The sequence below is a fragment of the Sus scrofa genome, chromosome 17 (genome assembly GCF_000003025.6).
Source record: "Sus scrofa isolate TJ Tabasco breed Duroc chromosome 17, Sscrofa11.1, whole genome shotgun sequence".
In the NCBI taxonomy this organism is placed as follows: Eukaryota; Metazoa; Chordata; class Mammalia; order Artiodactyla; family Suidae; genus Sus; species Sus scrofa.
In genome coordinates, this window is record NC_010459.5 from 31,759,314 (window position 1) to 31,778,063 (window position 18,750).

Genomic DNA, 18,750 nt, shown 5'->3' on the forward strand with positions numbered 1-18,750 from the left:
CGACAGTGACGGATCACCTCACACCAGTCAGAATCACCACCTTAACGGTGCAAATAGGAGTTCCCGTCGTGGCACAGTGGTTGTCGAATCCGACTACGAACCATGAGGTTGCGGGTTCGATCCCTGCCCTTGCTCAGTGGGTTAAGGATCTGGCGTTGCCTCGAACTGTGGTGTGGGTTGCAGACGAGGCTCGGATCCCCAGTTGCTGTGGCTCTGGCGTAGGCCAGCGGCTACAGCTCCAATTAGACCCCTAGCCTGGGAACCTCCATATGCCAAGGGAGTGGCTCAAGAAAAGGCAAAAAGGCAAAAAAAAAAAAAAAAGTATGCAAATAGTTCCCATGGTGTGGCCCTAAAAAGACAAAAGACCAAAAAAAGAGACTGATAAGTTTTAATTACTAAATGCTTGTGGTACTTCAATTTTTTAAATGATTTTTACTTGACATTTTAACTTCGTGTTAGTATGTCTTTTAATATTTTCTACTATCAAACATCTTAATCTGTTACAGATTAATGTGAAATGCAGTCCATTATTGAATTACATAGTATTGGCAATATATATTGATTTTTTTTTTTTTTTTTTTTTTTTAGTCTTTTTAGGGCCGCACCTGCAGGGGTCCAATTGGAGCTGTTGCTGCCAGCCTACTCCAGAGCCACAGCAACACCTGATCCGAGCCATGTCTGCAACCTACACCACAGCTCACCGCAACACCGGACCCTTAACCCACTGAGCGAACCTGGGGATCGAACCTCATGGTTGCTAGTCGGATTCATTTCTGCTGCGCCAAGACGGGAAATCCAATATATATTGATTTTAAACAAACAAAAAAAAAATAAAAATATTTACCACACAGTCCCACTCCTGGGCATATACGTGGAGAAAACTCTAATTCGAAAAGATACATGCAGGAGCTCCTGTTGTGGCTCAGTGGGTTAAGAACCTGACACAGTGTCTGTGAGGATGCTGGTTCCATTCCTGGCCTTCCTCCCTGTGTTTCAGCAAGCTGTAGGATAGGTCACAGATGCAGCTCAAATCACAGTGTTACTGTGGCTGTGGTGTAGGCTACAACTACAGCTCTTTTTCCACCCCTAGCCCTGGAACTTCCATATGCTGCAGGTGAAGCTGTAAAAAGAAAAAAAGAAGAGGTACATGCACCCAAGTGTTCATAGTACTGTTTACAATAGCCAAGACATGAAAGCAACCTAAATGTCCATTGACAAATGAATGGATAAAGAAGATGTGGTATATAATACACAATGTAATAATACTCAGCCATAGAAAAAGAATGAAATAATGCCATTTGCAGCAACATTGGATGGACCTAGAAATTCTCATACTAAATGAAGTAAGTCAGAAAGAGAAAGATGGTGAGTTCCTGTTGTGGCACAGTGGAAGCGAATCCCACTAGGAACCAGGAGGTTGTGGGTTCAATCCTTGGCCTCACTCAGCGGTTAAGGATCTGGCATTGCCGTGAGCTGTGGGGTAGGTCACAGACCCGGCTCGGATCTGGCATTGCTGTGGCTGTGGCCAGCAGCTGTAGCCTGGGAGGCTCATGTGCCAGGTGCAGCCCTTAAAAAAAGCAAAAAAAAAAAAAAAAAAAAAAAAAAAAAAAGCAAAAAAGAAATACCAAATGATATCACTTATATGTGGAATCTAAAATATGATACAAAAGAACTTATTTACAAAACAGAAACAGATTTACAGACATAGAAAACAAACTTATGCTTAACAAAGGGGAATGGGAATGGGGAGTTTTGCATTAGCAGATACAAGCTGCTATATATAAAATAGATAAAGGGGCTATATTCAGGGAACACAAGGAACTACTGTCATAAGCCATAATGAAAAAGAATATGAAAAAGAGTGTATCTGTGTGTGTGCTTGTATAAAACTGAATCATTTTGCTGTATACCAGAGACTAACAACATTGTATATCAACTATAATTTTTAAATAATAAAAATTTTTAAAGGGCCTTGCAGAAGATAGAAATGGAAATGGGAAAAAAAGAATTTTCTCCTTTTTTCTAGGAAAATTCCAAACCTAAGCAGAATTCTGAAGTGAGCATGTTATATGAGACCTCTCCCCTCCTCTGAACACACTTTTCTTGCTCCTTTCTTTATTACAGACCTGGCACACAGTGCCTTGTTGAATTAGACTGAAGTGCACAGTGATATGCTTAATGTAATGTGACCAACAACCTCTTTTAAGCAGGAAAGGAGATGACACTGCCCTGTTAGACCTCTTCTTGATGTGTTCTGTGTGGACTCCTTCCCTCCTAGAATAAATACATCAGCTTAAAATATGGAGAGGATTGCAGATGTGTCACTGTCCAGAATTCCCAAGTTCATTGGTGATACTACCCTGTACAAAGACCCCTTCTGGATAGCATTCTCACACTACCAGATCACTCCCAGCTGGCCTATATTGATGGTTACCTTTGGCCCGGATAGGTTTCCAGTTTCTGTCTCTAGTGGCCAGGTTGGCAGGACGCTTGACACAAAGCTTGGCAGTGTGTGCAGAGAAGCTCTCTGAGGAAGGAGGAGTTGGTTTGGTTAGAATCCTCTGTAGAGACTTGATCTTTGCTAGGACTTCTTTTGCATTATTTACTACTTTTATTTAATATCATTCCTCTCCCCTACTCCCCCCACCAAAGTGTACACACACATATGCGCACACACACACACACACTTATACACACACATATTAGAGCCTTAGTATTTTGTCCTAACTCAGAGTTTTCAAACACTAAAATGGTCTCCTTTTATCCTTCCAGGAATCCTTGAAGTTGATAGGATAGACATTGTCCCATTTAAAAGATGAGAAAATTGAAGCATAGATGGACCAAGTACTGACTAGCTAGTGACATCCTGGGAATAACGTCTAGAGTTGCTGACTACAAACCTGTCCCTTTTTCCACTATACAAGTTTCCATCTGTTTGCCTGTTTCTTCTCTATTAGCCCACCTAGCATATACCTTTAATCTCCTATTTCCTAAGATGAGAATTATTTTTACCAAGCCCAGTTTGTCTGGTGAAGGGTATAACTAAGGAATTGAAGGATAAGAATTCCCTTGTGGTGCAGTGGGTTAAGGATCCAGTGTTGTCCCTGCTGTGGCTCGGGTTGCTGCTATGGTTCAGGTTCCATCCCTGGCCCGGGAATTTCCACATGCTGCTGGCGTGGCCAAATTTTGTATGTATATTTGAAGGATAGTCATCTGAGTCTTGACTCTTGCAGGAGTCATCAAATGAAGCCCTGTCAGCAGTGTAGAAGAGTTAAGTTTTGTGCAGCTGTATTTCCTTATAGCTCTACGGTATATGTGCTAGATATGTTTAGTAAAGTACTCCTTAAGTCCTTCCTTCTCTTTCAAGAAGATCTAAATGTAAGAAAAAGGAAATTATATATTTGAATAAAAGCACCTGCAGAAAGTGGCTAAATGTTCAAAACTAAATATTGTCTGTTATTTTTGTTTGAAAGTTCTCAGAGAGGAGTTTCCATGGGATGAAGTAGTTCTTTTCAAGTGTTGCTTCCTGAAATAAGTTATTAGAAGTTGGAAATTAAAGTAATGATAACACTGAGGTTTCCGATACAGCCAGTCAGTATCTCAATGTTGTCTACATAAATATGCTCTTCTGGGAACCAACAAGGACACCAAAGATCTACAAACACATTTTTAATGTACCTTGTATAAATAAAAGCAGAAGCATTTTGTTTGGTGGGGTTTTATTTAGTTCTGTTTTTATTTTGGCAGTCATCATGGATAATTCAATTACCATTATGTGGTCTTCATAATCAAGCCTGGCAGTTGCTCTTTATTTTGTAATGAATCAAAATGACAAAATCCTAGCATGAAGGTGTGATGAGCCACTTTATAGCTCATCACCTAAAAAAAGGGACAGACTCCATTCATGGTATTTTAACTATGTAGTGATCAGTATTACCAAACTTATCGACAGAAATAGGCCCTTTTTTAGTATTTTCTAATTGTAAAGATTATAGAGCTTATAGGCTGAGGGCACTGGCTTTGGAGTTGGAGAGGCCTTGACTTTCATACATACTTGGTCAGTTATGGCTATGTGACCAAAACTCTAAGCTTTGGTTCCCTTATATATAAAATGGAGATGTTATGATACCTACCTATAGAAGTTTTATGTGAAAATTAAAATAAAGCCAGTAAAATGCTTAGAACAGAGCCTGATTTAATAAAGGGTTTTGTGGGGGTTTTGGCCACACCCATGTGGAAGGTCAGGAGCCAGGAATCAAACCTGAGCCACAGAAGCAACCCAAGCTGCTGCAGTGACAGTGCCAAATCCTTAACCCACTGTGCCACAAGAGAACTCCAAGGGGGGGGGTGTTAAAAAGAAGAAAGTCAAAATGACTAGTAAATCACAAGCCACTATTAACATTTTGATATGTTGGCTTTCAGGCTTTCTTCTGCTGCAATCATGTACACACACGCACACACACCTACCTATATATACAAATATGTCTGTATCCTACCTTTTTTTCAACCTTTTTCAAAATTGGGGTCTTCTTTTATATACAATTTATATCCTGATTAATTTTCCCACATATCTTTGTTAAATTTTAAATTATTGAAAACAGGAGTTCCCGTCGTGGCGCAGTGGTTAACGAATCCGACTAGGAACCATGAGGTTGCGGGTTCGATCCCTGCCCTTGCTCAGTGGGTCAAGGTTCTGGCGTTGCCGTGAGCTGTGGTGTAGGTCGCAGACGCGGCTCAGATCCTGTGTTGCTGTGGCTCTGGCGTAGGCTGGCAGCTACAGCTCTGATTCGACCCCTAGCCCGGGAACCTCCATATGCCGCAGGAGTGGCCTAAGAAATGGCAAAAAGACAAAAAAAAAAAAAAAATTATTGAAAACAGGTTTTAATGACCTAATAATGTTAACATATGACTCTATATAATTATTTAATCAATTTATCTCCTTGTGAGATATCTAAGTTATTTCAAGTATTTTATCACTATAAATATTACTGCTTTAAAGGTTAAAGAGTTTTTACAGTCTCTACACTTGTTCCTTTTTCTTCCTTTGTACTTTTTTTTTTTTTTTTTTTTTTTTTTTTGGTCTTTTTAGGGCCACACTTGCAGCATATGGAAATTCCCAGGCTAGGGGTCACATCAGAGTGTGCAGTCGGTGGCCATAGCCACAGCCAAGCAACTCAGGATCAGAGCCATGTCTGTGACCTACACCACAGCTCACAACACCAGATCCTTAACCCACTGAGCAGGGCCAGGGATCGAACCCGCATCCTCATGGATATTAATTGGGTTTGTTACCGCTGAGCCACAGCAGGAACTTCTCCTTTGCACTTCTTTGAGGTTTAACTTTTCGTGTATTTATTGATTACTGGCATTATTTCAGTGAAATACCTCTCTCTGAATATCTTTTTTTTTTTTTTTTGTCTTTTGTCTTTTTTTTTGTTGTTGTTGTTGTTGCTATTTCTTGGGCCGCTCCCGCGGCATGTGGAGGTTCCCAGGCTAGGGGTTGAATCGGAGCTGTAGCCACCGGCCTACGCCAGAGCCACAGCAACGCGGGATCCGAGCCGCGTCTGCAACCTACACCACAGCTCAAGGCAACGCCGGATCATTAACCCACTGAGCAAGGGCAGGGACCGAACCCGCAACCTCATGGTTCCTAGTCGGATTCGTTAACCACTGCGCCACGATGGGAACTCCTCTCTGAATATCTTTTTGTAAAACTTTTTAGGTAGGATCTCAAGCATCTGGAATAGTGCCACGTACCTAGTAAGTACTCATTAAATATTTGTGCTGTAATTAATTAATGGCAAGGATATTAACCCTCTATCAAATTTGATTCAAATGGGGTTAAGCCTTAAGAAAATAAATTGCCTCTATACGTGTATGGAGATAATGCTATATTGGTTCTTAGTCTTTATAATCTAATTTTTTCCCATTCTTTTCTTTCCCCACAGTTCATCCATGAGCTCAGATTTCCCACATTACAACTTCAGGATGCCTAATATTGGATTCCAGAATCTACCACTCAACATATATATTGTGGTTTTTGGCACTGCTATATTTGTCTTCATCCTTAGTTTACTCTTCTGTTGCTACTTGATTAGGTAATCAATTTTTATTCTATGTTGCTTTTATTTTATGTTGTCAATATTAAAAATCAGTAGTAAGTCAGCTTTCTAACCTTAGGTTAAAAATTTTTGTACATATGCTAATTAGAAAATTTTCTAAAATTAAGGTGGCTTAACATTTTAACCTTCTGCGAGTTACTATTTGGTAAAACACCTTTATTGATTCCTCAGTCTTATCTGCTGATGAGGTATTTTACACTATGGGGAAGATTATCTTCATTTATTTTTCTAACATATTAACACCTCGCCCAGAGACATTTGTCATTGTCCCCAAGATTTAATCTACTTTCTCAGAAATTTCAGAATTGCTTTTAAGAAGGGTGTTAGCTAAAGGAATAAGGAAACAATGTCCAAAACAAGATCCAAGCCTTTAAAAATATTCTCATGGGAGTTCCCTGGTGGCTCAGCAGCTTAAGGATCTGACATTGTTACTTCTGTGGCATGGGTTCGATCCCTGGCCCAGGAACTTCTGCATGCCATGGGCATGGCCCAAAAAAAAACTATTCTTGTGGGATATCAGATCTTAAGTTCCCATTTGTTGTTGAACTGGTTAGTTGTACAGGTGATTGATTATCTGCGTAAAACACTATTCCACAAGCTCAGGAGCACGTACAAACAAGTGACAAAGAAGGAGAAATGGGAGTTCCCGTCGTGGCGCAGTGGTTAACGAATCCGACTAGGAACCATGAGGTTGCGGGTTCGGTCCCTGTCCTTGCTCAGTGGGTTAACGATCCGGCGTTGCCGTGAGCTGTGGTGTAGGTTGCAGACGCGGCTCGGATCCCGCGTTGCTGTGGCTCTGGCGTAGGCTAGTGGCTACAGCTCCGATTCGACCCCTAGCCTGGGAACCTCCATATGCCGCTGGAGTGGCCCAAAGAAATAGCAAAAAGACAAAAAAAAAAAAAAAAGGAGAAATGGATTTGGCCAGTAAAGATTCACAGTTGACTGACTCATAATTGTTTAAGCAAGCATTTTTTCTCTTTTTAAGTTTTTAAATAGGGCCTAATTTTCAAACCCAAAATTTAATAAGACAATAAAAATGTTTATGCTGTATTCAAAGAGCTTTATGGAATAAAAGAGAAGAGGATTTTATTAAATAATTATACATCTGAAAGTTTTTAGTATTTGCACAGTATTATAAATACCATCATCAAATATCTTTCAGCAATAATTAATTGTTGCCATTCTTCATGGAAAGTGAATCTTTTATGAAGTTCTCAAAAATGTGATTACCCTTATGTAAATGAATGAAATTAGAACACACCTTTACACCATACACAAAAATAAATTCAAAGTGACTTAAAGGAGTTCCTGTTGTAGTTCAGCGGGTTAAGAACCCAACATAGTGTCCATGAGGACTCAGGTTCGATCCCTGGCCTCGCTTAGTGGGTTAAGGATCCAGCATTGCTACAAGCTGTGGCATAGGTCACCAGTGTGGCTCAGATCCACCGTTGCCATGGCTGTGGCATAGATCTGCAGCTGCAGCTCCAATTCGACCCCTAGCCTGGGAACTTCCACATGCCACAGGTGTGGCCATAAAAAGAAAAAAAAAAAATGGCTTAAAGACTTAAAGATAAGACATGACACCATAAATACTCCTAGAAGAGAACGTAAGCAAAACATTCTTTACATAAATTGTACAAATGTTTTCTTAGGTCATTCTCTCAAGGCATTAGAAATAAAACAGGGTGTTCCCATTGTATCACATTGGAAATGAATCGACTAATATCCATGAGGATGCAGGTTCCATCCGTGGCCTTGCTCATTGGGTGGGGGCTCCAGCATTGCCATGAGCTATGGTACAGATCACAGATGGGGTTCAGATCCCACATTGCTGTGGCTGTGGTGTAGGCCAGCAGCCATAGCTCTGATTCGACCCTTAGCCTGGAAACTTCCATATGCTGCAAGTGCAGCCCTAAAGAGCAAAAAAAAGAAAAAAAGAAAAAAAATAAACAAATGGAGCCTAATCAAAGCATTTGTACACCAAAGGAAACCATAAAAAAGAAAAGACAACCTACAGAATGGGAGAAAATATTTGCAGATGCAACCTACAAGAGTTTAATCTCCAAAATATACAAATAACTCATACAACTCAACAATAAAAAAATAACCCAATCAAGAAATGTGCAGAAGATGTAAATAGACATTTCTCCAAAGAAATAAGGATGGGCAGTAGGCACATGAAAAGACATTCAACATCACTAATTATTAGAGAAATGAAAATCAAAACTACAATGAGGTATCCCTTCACACCCATCAGAACGGCCATCATTAGTAAGTCTACAAATAAATGCTGGAGAGGATGTAGAGAATAGGAAACCCTCCTACACTGTTGGTGAGTCTGTAAGTTGGTACAACCACTACAGAAAACAGTATGGAGTTTCCTCAGAATTACCATATGATCCAGAATCCCTTTCCTGGGTGTATGTCCAGACAAAACTTTCATTCAGAAAGATACATGCACCCGTATGTTCATAGCAGCACTATTAACAATAGCCAAGACGTGGAAACAACCTAAATGCCTGTCGACAGATGAATGAATTAAGAAGTGGTACTGGGAATTCCTGTTGTGGCTCAGTGGATTACAAACCTGACTAGTATCCAGGAGGATGCGGGTTTGATCCCTGTCCTCCCTCAGTGGGTTAAGAATCCAGCATTGCCATGAGCTATGGTATATATAGGTCGCAGATGCAGCTCAGATCTGGCATTGCTGCAGCTGTGGTGTAGGCTGGCAGCTGCATCTCTGATTTGACCTGGAATCTTCCATATGCTGTGGGTATGGCCCTAAAAAAATTTAAAATAGGAGTTCCTGTCGTGGCGCAGTGGTTAACGAATCCGACTAGGAACCATGAGGTTGCGGGTTCGGTCCCTGCCCCTGCTCAGTGGGTTAACGATCCGGCATTGCCGTGAGCTGTGGTGTAGGTTGCAGACGCGGCTCGGATCCCACGTTGCTGTGGCTCTGGCGTAGGCTAGTGGCTACAGCTCCGATTCAACCCCTAGCCTGGGAACCTCCATATGCCGCGGGAGTGGACCAAGAAATAGCAAAAAGACAAAAAAAAAAAAAAATTAAATGGAATAAAATAAAAAGAATATATAATATGTACAACTGAGTTACTTTGCCATTCAGCAGAAATTAGCACAACATTGTAAATCAACTATACTCTAAATTTTTTAAATGCCATTGCCCTTTAATAAAATGATAAATGTTATGTAAAATATTCAGCATTTTTTTAAATTAGGAAATTAGCCATGACATAAATAGGATCTTATAGCTTTAAAATCTATCCCTTTTTTTCAGACCTACTAAATTTTTTGTTAATTCGTCTCCAAATAGTGGCTTAACTCAGAAATTTGTAAATATAATGAAGTTCCCTGGTGATGCAGCAAATTAAATATCCAACATTGTTACTGCTGTGGCTCAGGTTCGACCCCTGGCCCAGAAAGTTCCACATGCTGTGGGTGCAGCCCCGCCAAAAAAAATTGTGACTTTAATATTTGAAACCAAGTTTTTTTAAGTAGACAAAAATAATATAAAAATAGAACAAAATATAAAAAAGAAGAGGTTCATTAAGGAAGCATTATTGTATATAAAGTATACTTTTTATTTTATTTTATTTTGCTTTTTAAGGATGCACCTGTGGCATATGGAACTTCCAAGGCTAGGGGTTGAATTGGAGCTGCAGCTACAGCAATACCAGATCCAAGCCACATCTGCGACCTATACCGCAACTTACAGCAACTCTAGATCCTTGACCCACTGAATGAAGCCAGGAATTGAACCCACATCCTCATGGATACTAGTCAGGTTTTTAACCCACTGAGCCACAATGGGAAATCCTAAAGTAGTGTTAAATGCATAGTTTTTTAGTATAGTTTTTACTATGTCCAAGAATTAATTAAGCCTTTAACTTTTTTGTTTTAAGAAAATCGCTAGTATACCACTTGTGATCATGGGTAAAATTTTTTGAGAAATAAGTTGTGAAACAACGTTTTACCTCATTATATTCCAAAAAAAATCAAGCAAATAAGTAAATAAATAAAGGAAAATGATAGCACTCTTCATGCATTATCATTGTACACATTTTATCTATTTTGTATCTTTTTTCATTGTTGAGCTAACAAAGCAACTAAGTGTGGATCTTCTACACTAAAATAAAATTATCTTGTTTAATCAGAGAAGCCAGTCATGTCCAAACATTTCTAAATTTCATTTAAAAGTCATTGGCGGAGTTCCCGTCATGGCGCAGTGGTTAACGAATCCGACTAGGAACCATGAGGTTGCGGGTTCGGTCCCTGGCCTTGCTCAGTGGGGCTTAAGGATCTGGCGTTGCTGTGGCTGTGGCGTAGGCCAGCAGCTGTAGCTCCAATTGGACCCCTAGCTTGGGAATCTCCATATGCCACAGGTGTGGCCCTAAAAGCCAAAATATATATATATATATATGTGTGTGTATATGTGTATATATATCTCAACTACTAGCATGCTATAGTAAAATATGGAAAATTCTAAGTATTGACAGAGATATGGAGAAATAGGAACCCTAAAACATTGCTGGTGGGAATGTAAAATGGCACAGCCACTGTGGAAAAGACTTTAGCATTTTCTTGAGAGTTAAGCATAGAATTATCATATGACCCATAAATTTCAAGATAAATAGCCCAAGACAAATAAATAGATATGTCCACACAGAAATTTGTACAGAATGTTTATAACATTCATAATAGCCAAAAAAGTGCAAACAACCTAAATGCTTATCAGAAGATAAATGGGTAATCAAATTGTGGCATATACATATTCAGCCATAAAAAGGAGTGAAGTACTGATACATGCTACAAGTTGAAAAACATGCTAGGAGTTCTCTTGTGGCGCAGCCGGTTAAGGATCCAGTGTTGTCACTGCAGCAGCTAGGGTGGCTGCTGTGGCACAGGTTTGATCCTGGCCCAGGAACTTCTATAGGCCGTAGGCACAGCAAAAAAAAAAAAGTATGTGTGTGTATATATATATATATATATATATATATATACACACACACACACACACATGCACACATGCTAAATGAAAAGCCAGACACGGAAGGACCACATAGTGTATGATTTACTTTATATAATATATCCATAATAAGACAAATCCATAGAGACAGAAAGCAGATTAGAGATTACCAGGGAAGGGGGGAATGGGAAGCAACTATATTTTTTGATGAAAAAGTTTTAAAACTAGCTAGAACTAGTGGTTGCACAACATTGTGACTACATTAAATACCACTGAATTATATACTTTAAGAGGGTTAATTGTATGTTACGTGAATACAGTGAAAGAATAATAACATTTTTAAGCTGACTCAAGAAGAAATAGAAAATATTAATAATTATATATCTAATAAGAAATTAGAGAAGTTCTCCTGCAGGTTATCACTGCAGTGGCTTGGGTCACTGCTGTGGCACAGGTTTGATCCCTGACCTACAAACTCCCGTAAGCTGTGGTTGCAGCCCGAAAAAGAAAAATATGGATATGTTATTAAAACATTACCACAAAGAAACTATAAGCCAGGTATCTTCACCAGTGAATTCCTCCAAACAGTTAAAGAAAAAATTCCACTCTTATAGGACTTTTCCAGAGAATAGAAGTAGAAGAAATACTTCTCAACTCATGGGAAGCCAGATAATTTTGATTTAAAAGCCTGACATGGAGTTCCCGTCGTGGCGCAGTGCTTAACGAATCCGACTAGGAACCATGAGGTCGCGGGTTCGGTTCCTGCCCTTGCTCAGTGGGTTAACGATCCGGCATTGCCGTGAGCTGTGGTGTAGGTTGCAGACGCGGCTCGGATCCCGCGTTGCTGTGGCTCTGGCGTAGGCCGGTGGCTACAGCTCCGATTCAACCCCTAGCCTGGGAACCTCCATATGCCGCGGAAGTGGCCCAAGAGATAGCAACAACAACAACAACAAAAAGACAAAAGACAAAAAAAATAAATAAATAAAATTAAATTAAAAAATAAATAAATAAATAAAAATAAAATTAAAAGCCTGACAAAGACATTACAAGAAAGGAAATTATCAACCCCTCTCTCTCATGATCAAAATGTTAGTATATCAGATTCAGTGATGTACAAAAGAATAATACATCACAACCAAGTGGAGTTTGTTCCAGGAATGAAGATTGTTTTAACATTGAAAATCAATCAATGCAATATACCACATTAACAATAAAAAGAGGGAAAAATGTAATGGGAAAAAAAGCACTTGATAAAAACTAATACCTATTTTTGATTTTTTTAATCTAAAACTAGGCTACAAGGGAACTTTGTTTATTTGAACCAAGGGTGTCTACAAAAAAAATCTAGAGAGGAGTTCCTGTCGTGGCTCAGTGGTTGGTGAATCCGACTAGGAACCATGAGGTTACGGGTTCGATCCCTGGCCTTGCTCAGTGGGTTAAGGATCTGGCGTTGCCGTGAGCTGTGGTGTAGGTTGCAGACACGGCTCGGATCCTGCGTTGCTATGGCTCTGGTGTAGGCCGGCGGCTACAGCTCCGACTTGACCCCTAGCCTGGAAACCTCCATATGCCGCGGGAGCGGCCCTAGAAAAGGCAAAAAAGACAAAAAGAAAAAAATCTAGAGAAAACATCATACTTGATAGTAACATATTGATAAGGATATTCACTGTTACCACTTTTGTTTATTATTGTGTTGGAGGTCCTACCCAGTAGAAGAATTGGTGTAGCAGCTTTATTCATAATCCCAAACTGGAAGTAACCTAAATATTTTTCAGCAGTAGAATAGATAATTTTATATTCATTCCTGCAACGGAATACTATATGTTAGTCAAAAGGACTAGTGCAACAACATGGATGAATTTCATAAATAATTGTTGACTAAAAGAAGCAAACAGGAGGAGTTCCTGTCGTGGAGCAGTGGAAACAAATCTGACTAAGAACCATGAGGTTGCAGGTTCAATCCCAGGCCTCACCCAGTGGGTTAAGGATCCAGTGTTGCCGCAAGCTGTGGTGGAGGTTGCAGACGCAGCTCTGATCTGGTGGTGCTGTGGTTGTGGCATAGGCCAGCAGCTACAGCTCTTATCAGACCTCTAGCCTGGGAACCTCCATATGCTGTGGGTATGGCCCTAAAAAGACCCAAAAAAAATAGTGAAAAAAAAAGAAGGTGCAAACACAAAAGAACATATATCAAATGAAAACAAGCATAGTTAATCTACAATGAGAAAAATTAGGTTAGTTTTAAGGATGGGTATTGATTGAATGGGGGAGACTCATTTCAGGGATGCTGGAAATGTTCTGTGCATTGATCTGGGTGATAGTTACACCTGTATAATTTTTTTTGTCTTTTTTTTTTGTTGTTGTTGTTGTTGTTGTTGTTGTTGTTGTTGCTATTTCTTGGGCCGCTTCCGCGGCATATGGAGGTTCCCAGGCTAGGGGTTGAATCAGAGCTGTAGCCACCGGCCTACGCCAGAGCCACAGCAACGCGGGATCCGAGCCGCGTCTGCAACCTACACCACAGCTCACGGCAACGCCGGATCTTTAACCCACTGAGCAAGGGCAGGGACCGAACCCACAACCTCATGGTTCCTAGTCAGATTCGTTAACCACTGCGCCACGACGGGAACTCCTAATTATTTTTTAAATATTTATCTGTATTGAAGCTTTTGTACATTATTATGTGTATGATACTTTGATTTTTAATTAATAAAAATGTGATATATTAAATGTTATTGAAATAAGTGGACTGTTGTCAATATAAAAAGAATTGAGGCCTCATTAAAACATTTGGGATTTTGTTTTAATGAGATTTCACTTGAACTTACATATTTGGATGATGTTTTATGGTTCACTGGTCACTTTCTCATAACATGGTAACAGATATGTCATTCGGGTGTATTCTTGAGTAAATTCTGGATTTTAAACCATAAATGATATAAATTAATACCAAAAGTCAGTTTAATTTTTTTTTCAAATTGTTATGTTGGAAATCTCAATATTGCATTGCTTATTTTTGTCTTTTAGGCTAAGACATCAAGCACACAAAGAATTTTATGCCTACAAACAGGTGAGAGATTTTTAAGACTGGCTTTAATGGTATTTTTTACCAAAAAATGAGAACTCAGATTTCCACTCATATTTTAAACTGGGACTGGATTTCCTTGTCTTCATTTTAGCATTTTGCTTGCCAGTTTGCAGTACAAAATAAATCAGCTTCACTTTAAGTGTTTTTTCCCTTCTTAAGTATTATTTGAAGTTATAGAAAGTTCAGATAATATAATTTAACAGGGAATTTGGCCAACATTTTGCAAAAAGGAAATGCTTCAGCTTAAAATCCTTAAAGTTACTAGTATCCCAGTGGAGTTCAGAGAGTCCGTTAAATGAATTTTTTACCTTCTCTTTTTTTTAAGCTGCCTTAGATTTTTTTTAATTGTTATTTCCCCAATACAATTTTTTTCTACCGTGTAGCATGGTGAGCCAGTTACACATACATGTACCCATACTTTTTTCTCAGATTATCAGGCTCCATCACAAGTGACTAGACATATTTCCCAGGATCTCATTGCTTATCCATTCCAAAGGCAGTAGTCTGCATCTATTAACCCCAAGCTCCCAGTCCACCCCAGTCCCTCCCCCTTGGCAACCACAAGTCTATTCTCCAAATCCATGATTTTCTTTTTTGTGGAAAGGTTCATTTGTGCTGTATATTAGATTCCAGATATAAGTGATATCATATAGTATTTGTCTTTCTCTTTCTGACGTACTTCACTCAATATGAGAGTCTCTAGTTCCATCCATGTTACTGCAAGTGGCATTATTTTGTTCTTTTTATGGCTGCGTAGTATTCCATTGTATATATATACCACATCTTCCTAATTCAATCATCTGATGGACATTTGGGTGTTTCCATGTCTTGGCTATTGTGAATAGTGCTGCAATGAACATGCAGGTGCATGTGTCTTTTTTAAGGAAAGTTTTGTCCGAATATATGCCCAAGAATGGGATTGCTGGATCACATGGTAGTTCTCTGTGTAGTTTTCTAAGGCACCTCTATACTGTTCTCCATAGTGGTTGTACCAGCTCACATTCCCACCAACAGTGCAGGAGGGTTCCCTCTTCTCCACAACCCCTCTAGCACTTGTTATTTGTGGACTTATTAATGATGGCCATTCTGACTGGTGTGAGGTGGTATCTCATGGTAGTTTTGATTTGCATTTCTCTAATAATCAGTGATGTTGAGCATTTTTTCATGTGCTTGTTGGCCATCTGTATATCTTCCTTGGAGAAATGTCTATTCAAGTCTTTTGCCCATTTTTCAATTGGATTGTTGACTTTTTTGCTGTTGAGTTGTATAAATTGTTTGTATATTCTAGAGATTAAGCCCTTGTCAGTTACATTGTTTGAAACTATTTTCTCCCATTCTGTAAGTTGTCTTTTTTTTTCTTTTTTTTTTTTTTTTGTCTTTTGTCTTTTTAGAGCCACACCCATGGCATATGGAGGTTCCCAGGCTAGGAGTCTAATCGGAGCTGTAGCTGCTGGCCTACGCCACAGCCACAGCAATGCCAGATCCAAGCCACATCTGCAACCTACACCACAGCTCACGGCAATGCCGTATCCTTAACCCACCAAGCGAGGCCAGGGATTGAACCTGCAACCTCGTGGTTCCTAGTCAGATTCGTTTCCACTGTGCCATGATGGTACTTCCGTAAGTTTTCTTTTTCTTTTCTTTTTGGTTTCCTTTGCTGTATGAAAGCTTGTCAGTTTGATTAGGTCCCATTGGTTTATTTTTTGCTTTTATTTCTGTTGTTTGGGGAGATTGACCTGAGAAAACATTTGTAAGGTTGATGTCAGAGAATGTTTTGCCTATGTTATCTTCCAGGAGTTTGATGGTGTCTTGGACAATACCTTTTAAAATTGTACCCCAAAAAATCAAATACCTGGGAATACTCCTTACCAAGGAAGTGAGAGACTTATATGCTGAGAACTATAAAGCATTAATCAAGGAAATTAAAGAAGATGTAAAGGAATGGAAAGATATTCCATGCTCCTGGGTTGGAAAAATTGATATTGTAAAAATGGCCATACTACCCAAAGCAATCTACAGATTCAATGCAGTCCCTATCAAATTACCCATGACATTTTTCACAGAACTAGAACAAACAATCCAAAAATTTATATGGAACCACAAAAGACACAGAATTGTCAAGGCAATTCTGAGGAACAAAAACCAAGCAGGAGGCATAACTCTCCCAAACTTCAGGCACTATTACAAAGCCACAGTAATCAAAACAGTGTGGTTCTGGTACCAAAACAGACAGACAGACCAATGGAACAGAATATAGAACCCAGAAATAAACCCAGACACCCTATAGTCAATTAATCTTTGACAAAGGAGGCAAGAACATAAAATGGGAAAAAGACAGTCTTTTCAGCAAGCATTGCTGGGAAACCTGGACAGCTGCATGCAAAGCAATGAAACTAGAACACACCCTCGCACCATGCACAAAAATAAATCAAAATGGCCGAATGATTTGTTCTTTAAGGTAATAAGTTTAACTTTTCTTAAAGGCCAGCATCTTCCATGTGTCATCCATTAATATTTTACCACTGATCCAAACCATGGGTGTGGTTGTTCCTTAATTTTCTTTTGACCCTAAGCATGAAATTATTTTTATTGTATTGTCCTTAGCAATTCTGGTGGGCGGGGAGGAGGGGGGGCAAGCTGTAGTTCATCTGGGTCTTTAATATTGCTGACACTGATGTTACAGAACATCATCATCTTAGGATCACATATCTTTTTGTCAATCTTTGTCTCTTTGAAATCTGAGCTCATTGGTGAGTTCCTTTGATGTCCTTAAGTAACCCCACACTCTTCCCCATGGGTCTCATTGGAGATTCACATACAGAGATGAGTGTGTTAATTTTCTCAATGAATGAATCTTTTTGTCTCAATTCTATCATCATCTTGACAACCTGTAAGATATTTGAATTAAGTTAACTAGGAGGTAAAATTGGCCTTGGCAATCATTTAAAAGAGGAGATTGATAGTATTAATAAAGTCACAAGACAGATGGTAAAAATGGTCTTTAAAATACTGAATTGGGGAGTTCTCTTGTGGCACAGCAGGCTAAGAATCTGGAATGGTCTGGAGTTCCCATTGTGGCACAGTGGAAACAAATCTGACTAGGAATCATGAGGTTGTGGGTTCGATTCCTGGCCTTGCTCAGTGAGTTAAGGATCTGGAGTTGCCATGAGCTGTGGTGTAGGATTGCAGACATGGCTTGGATCTGGCATTGCTGTGGCTGTGGTGTTTAAAAAAAAGAGAGAGAGAGAAAAGACTGTGACATTGTCACTGCTACAGCTTGTGTCACAGTGGTCCCTGGCCCAGGAACGTCCACATGCCATAGGCATGGCCAAAGACAATTTTTTTTTTTTTTTTTTTGCTTTTTAGGGCCATACCCACGGCATATGGAGTTCCCAGGCTAGGGGTCTAAGCGGAGCTACAGCTGCCTGCCTACATCACAGCCACAGCAATGCTAGATCCAAGCTGTGTCTGACTACACCATGGCTCACGGCAATGGCAACACTGGATCCTTAACCCACTGAACGAGGCCAGGGATCAAACGCATACCCTCATCGTTCCTAGTCAGATTCATTTCCACCGCACCATGACAGGAACTCCAAAAAATTTTTTTTAATTTTTAGTAAAAAAAATATACTGAATTGGAAATTTATATGTCTCTGTATAGCTGGATGGTAATTTCTGGTTGTTATTTCTGAAAATTATGATTTGCCCTCAAAATCATTCTTTCTTGGAGTTCCGTCGTGGCCCAGTGGTTAATGAATCCAACTAGGAACCATGAGGTTGCAGGTTCAATCCCTGGCCTCACTCAGTGGGTTAAGGATCCAGCGTTGCTGTGAGCTGTGGTGTAGATCACAGACGTGGCTCAGATTTGGCATTGCTGTGGCTCTGGCATAGGCCGGCAGCTACAGCTCCAATTAGACCCCTAGCCTGGGAACCTCCATATGCCTCGGGAGTGGCCCTAGAAAAGGCAAAAAGACCAAAAAAAAATCATTTTTTCTTTAGGTATAAGATAGTCAAAATTTAGAGATTTTCCCCATATTTCACTTTCCTGTTTTTTCATTTTAAGATGAAATATAATTCTAATAAGCTACGTTTCTTCTCAGAAATGTTTTTTAAATTTATTTTATTGAGGTATAGTTGATTTACAATGTGTTAGTTTCTTTTCTTTTTTTTTTTTTTCCCTTTTTCAGCCACACCTGAAATATATGGAAGTTTCCAGGCCACGGATCAAATCCAAGCCACATCTGCAACCTACACCACAGCTGCGGCAACACCAGATCCTTAACCCACTTTGCCACTGCAGCAACTCCTACAATGTGGTAGTTTCTGTTGTACAACATAGTGATTCGGATATAGATATATATATATATATATATAATAGTTTGCATTTGCTGATCCCAAACTCACAACCCACCCATCACCCAACCTCCACTTGGCAGCCACAAGTCTGTTCTCTGTGTCTGTGAGTCTGTTTCTGTTCTGTATTAATAAGTTCATTTGTCATATTTTAGATTCTACATATAAATAATATCGCATGGTGTTTGTCTTTCTCTTTCTCACTTACC

At 39.5% G+C, this 18,750-nt stretch overlaps 1 protein-coding gene across 4 annotated transcripts in view; it reads left to right on the forward strand.

Annotated features, from left to right (window-relative positions):
- RNF24 (ring finger protein 24) overlaps positions 1-18,750 on the forward strand; it is a 94,136-nt gene that overhangs the window by 53,959 nt on the left and 21,427 nt on the right. The window contains exons 1-3 of one of the 4 annotated variants that reach the window (XM_003134311.6): positions 5,678-5,760; positions 5,949-6,098; positions 14,125-14,167. In XM_003134311.6, coding sequence (XP_003134359.3) covers positions 5,956-6,098; positions 14,125-14,167 — 186 coding nt within the window. In that variant the 5' untranslated portion in view covers positions 5,678-5,760; positions 5,949-5,955. Of the gene's footprint in view, positions 1-5,655; positions 6,099-14,124; positions 14,168-18,750 lie in introns of those variants that run through there. The other 3 variants (XM_021078063.1, XM_021078064.1, XM_021078062.1) reach the window with 3 other exon arrangements.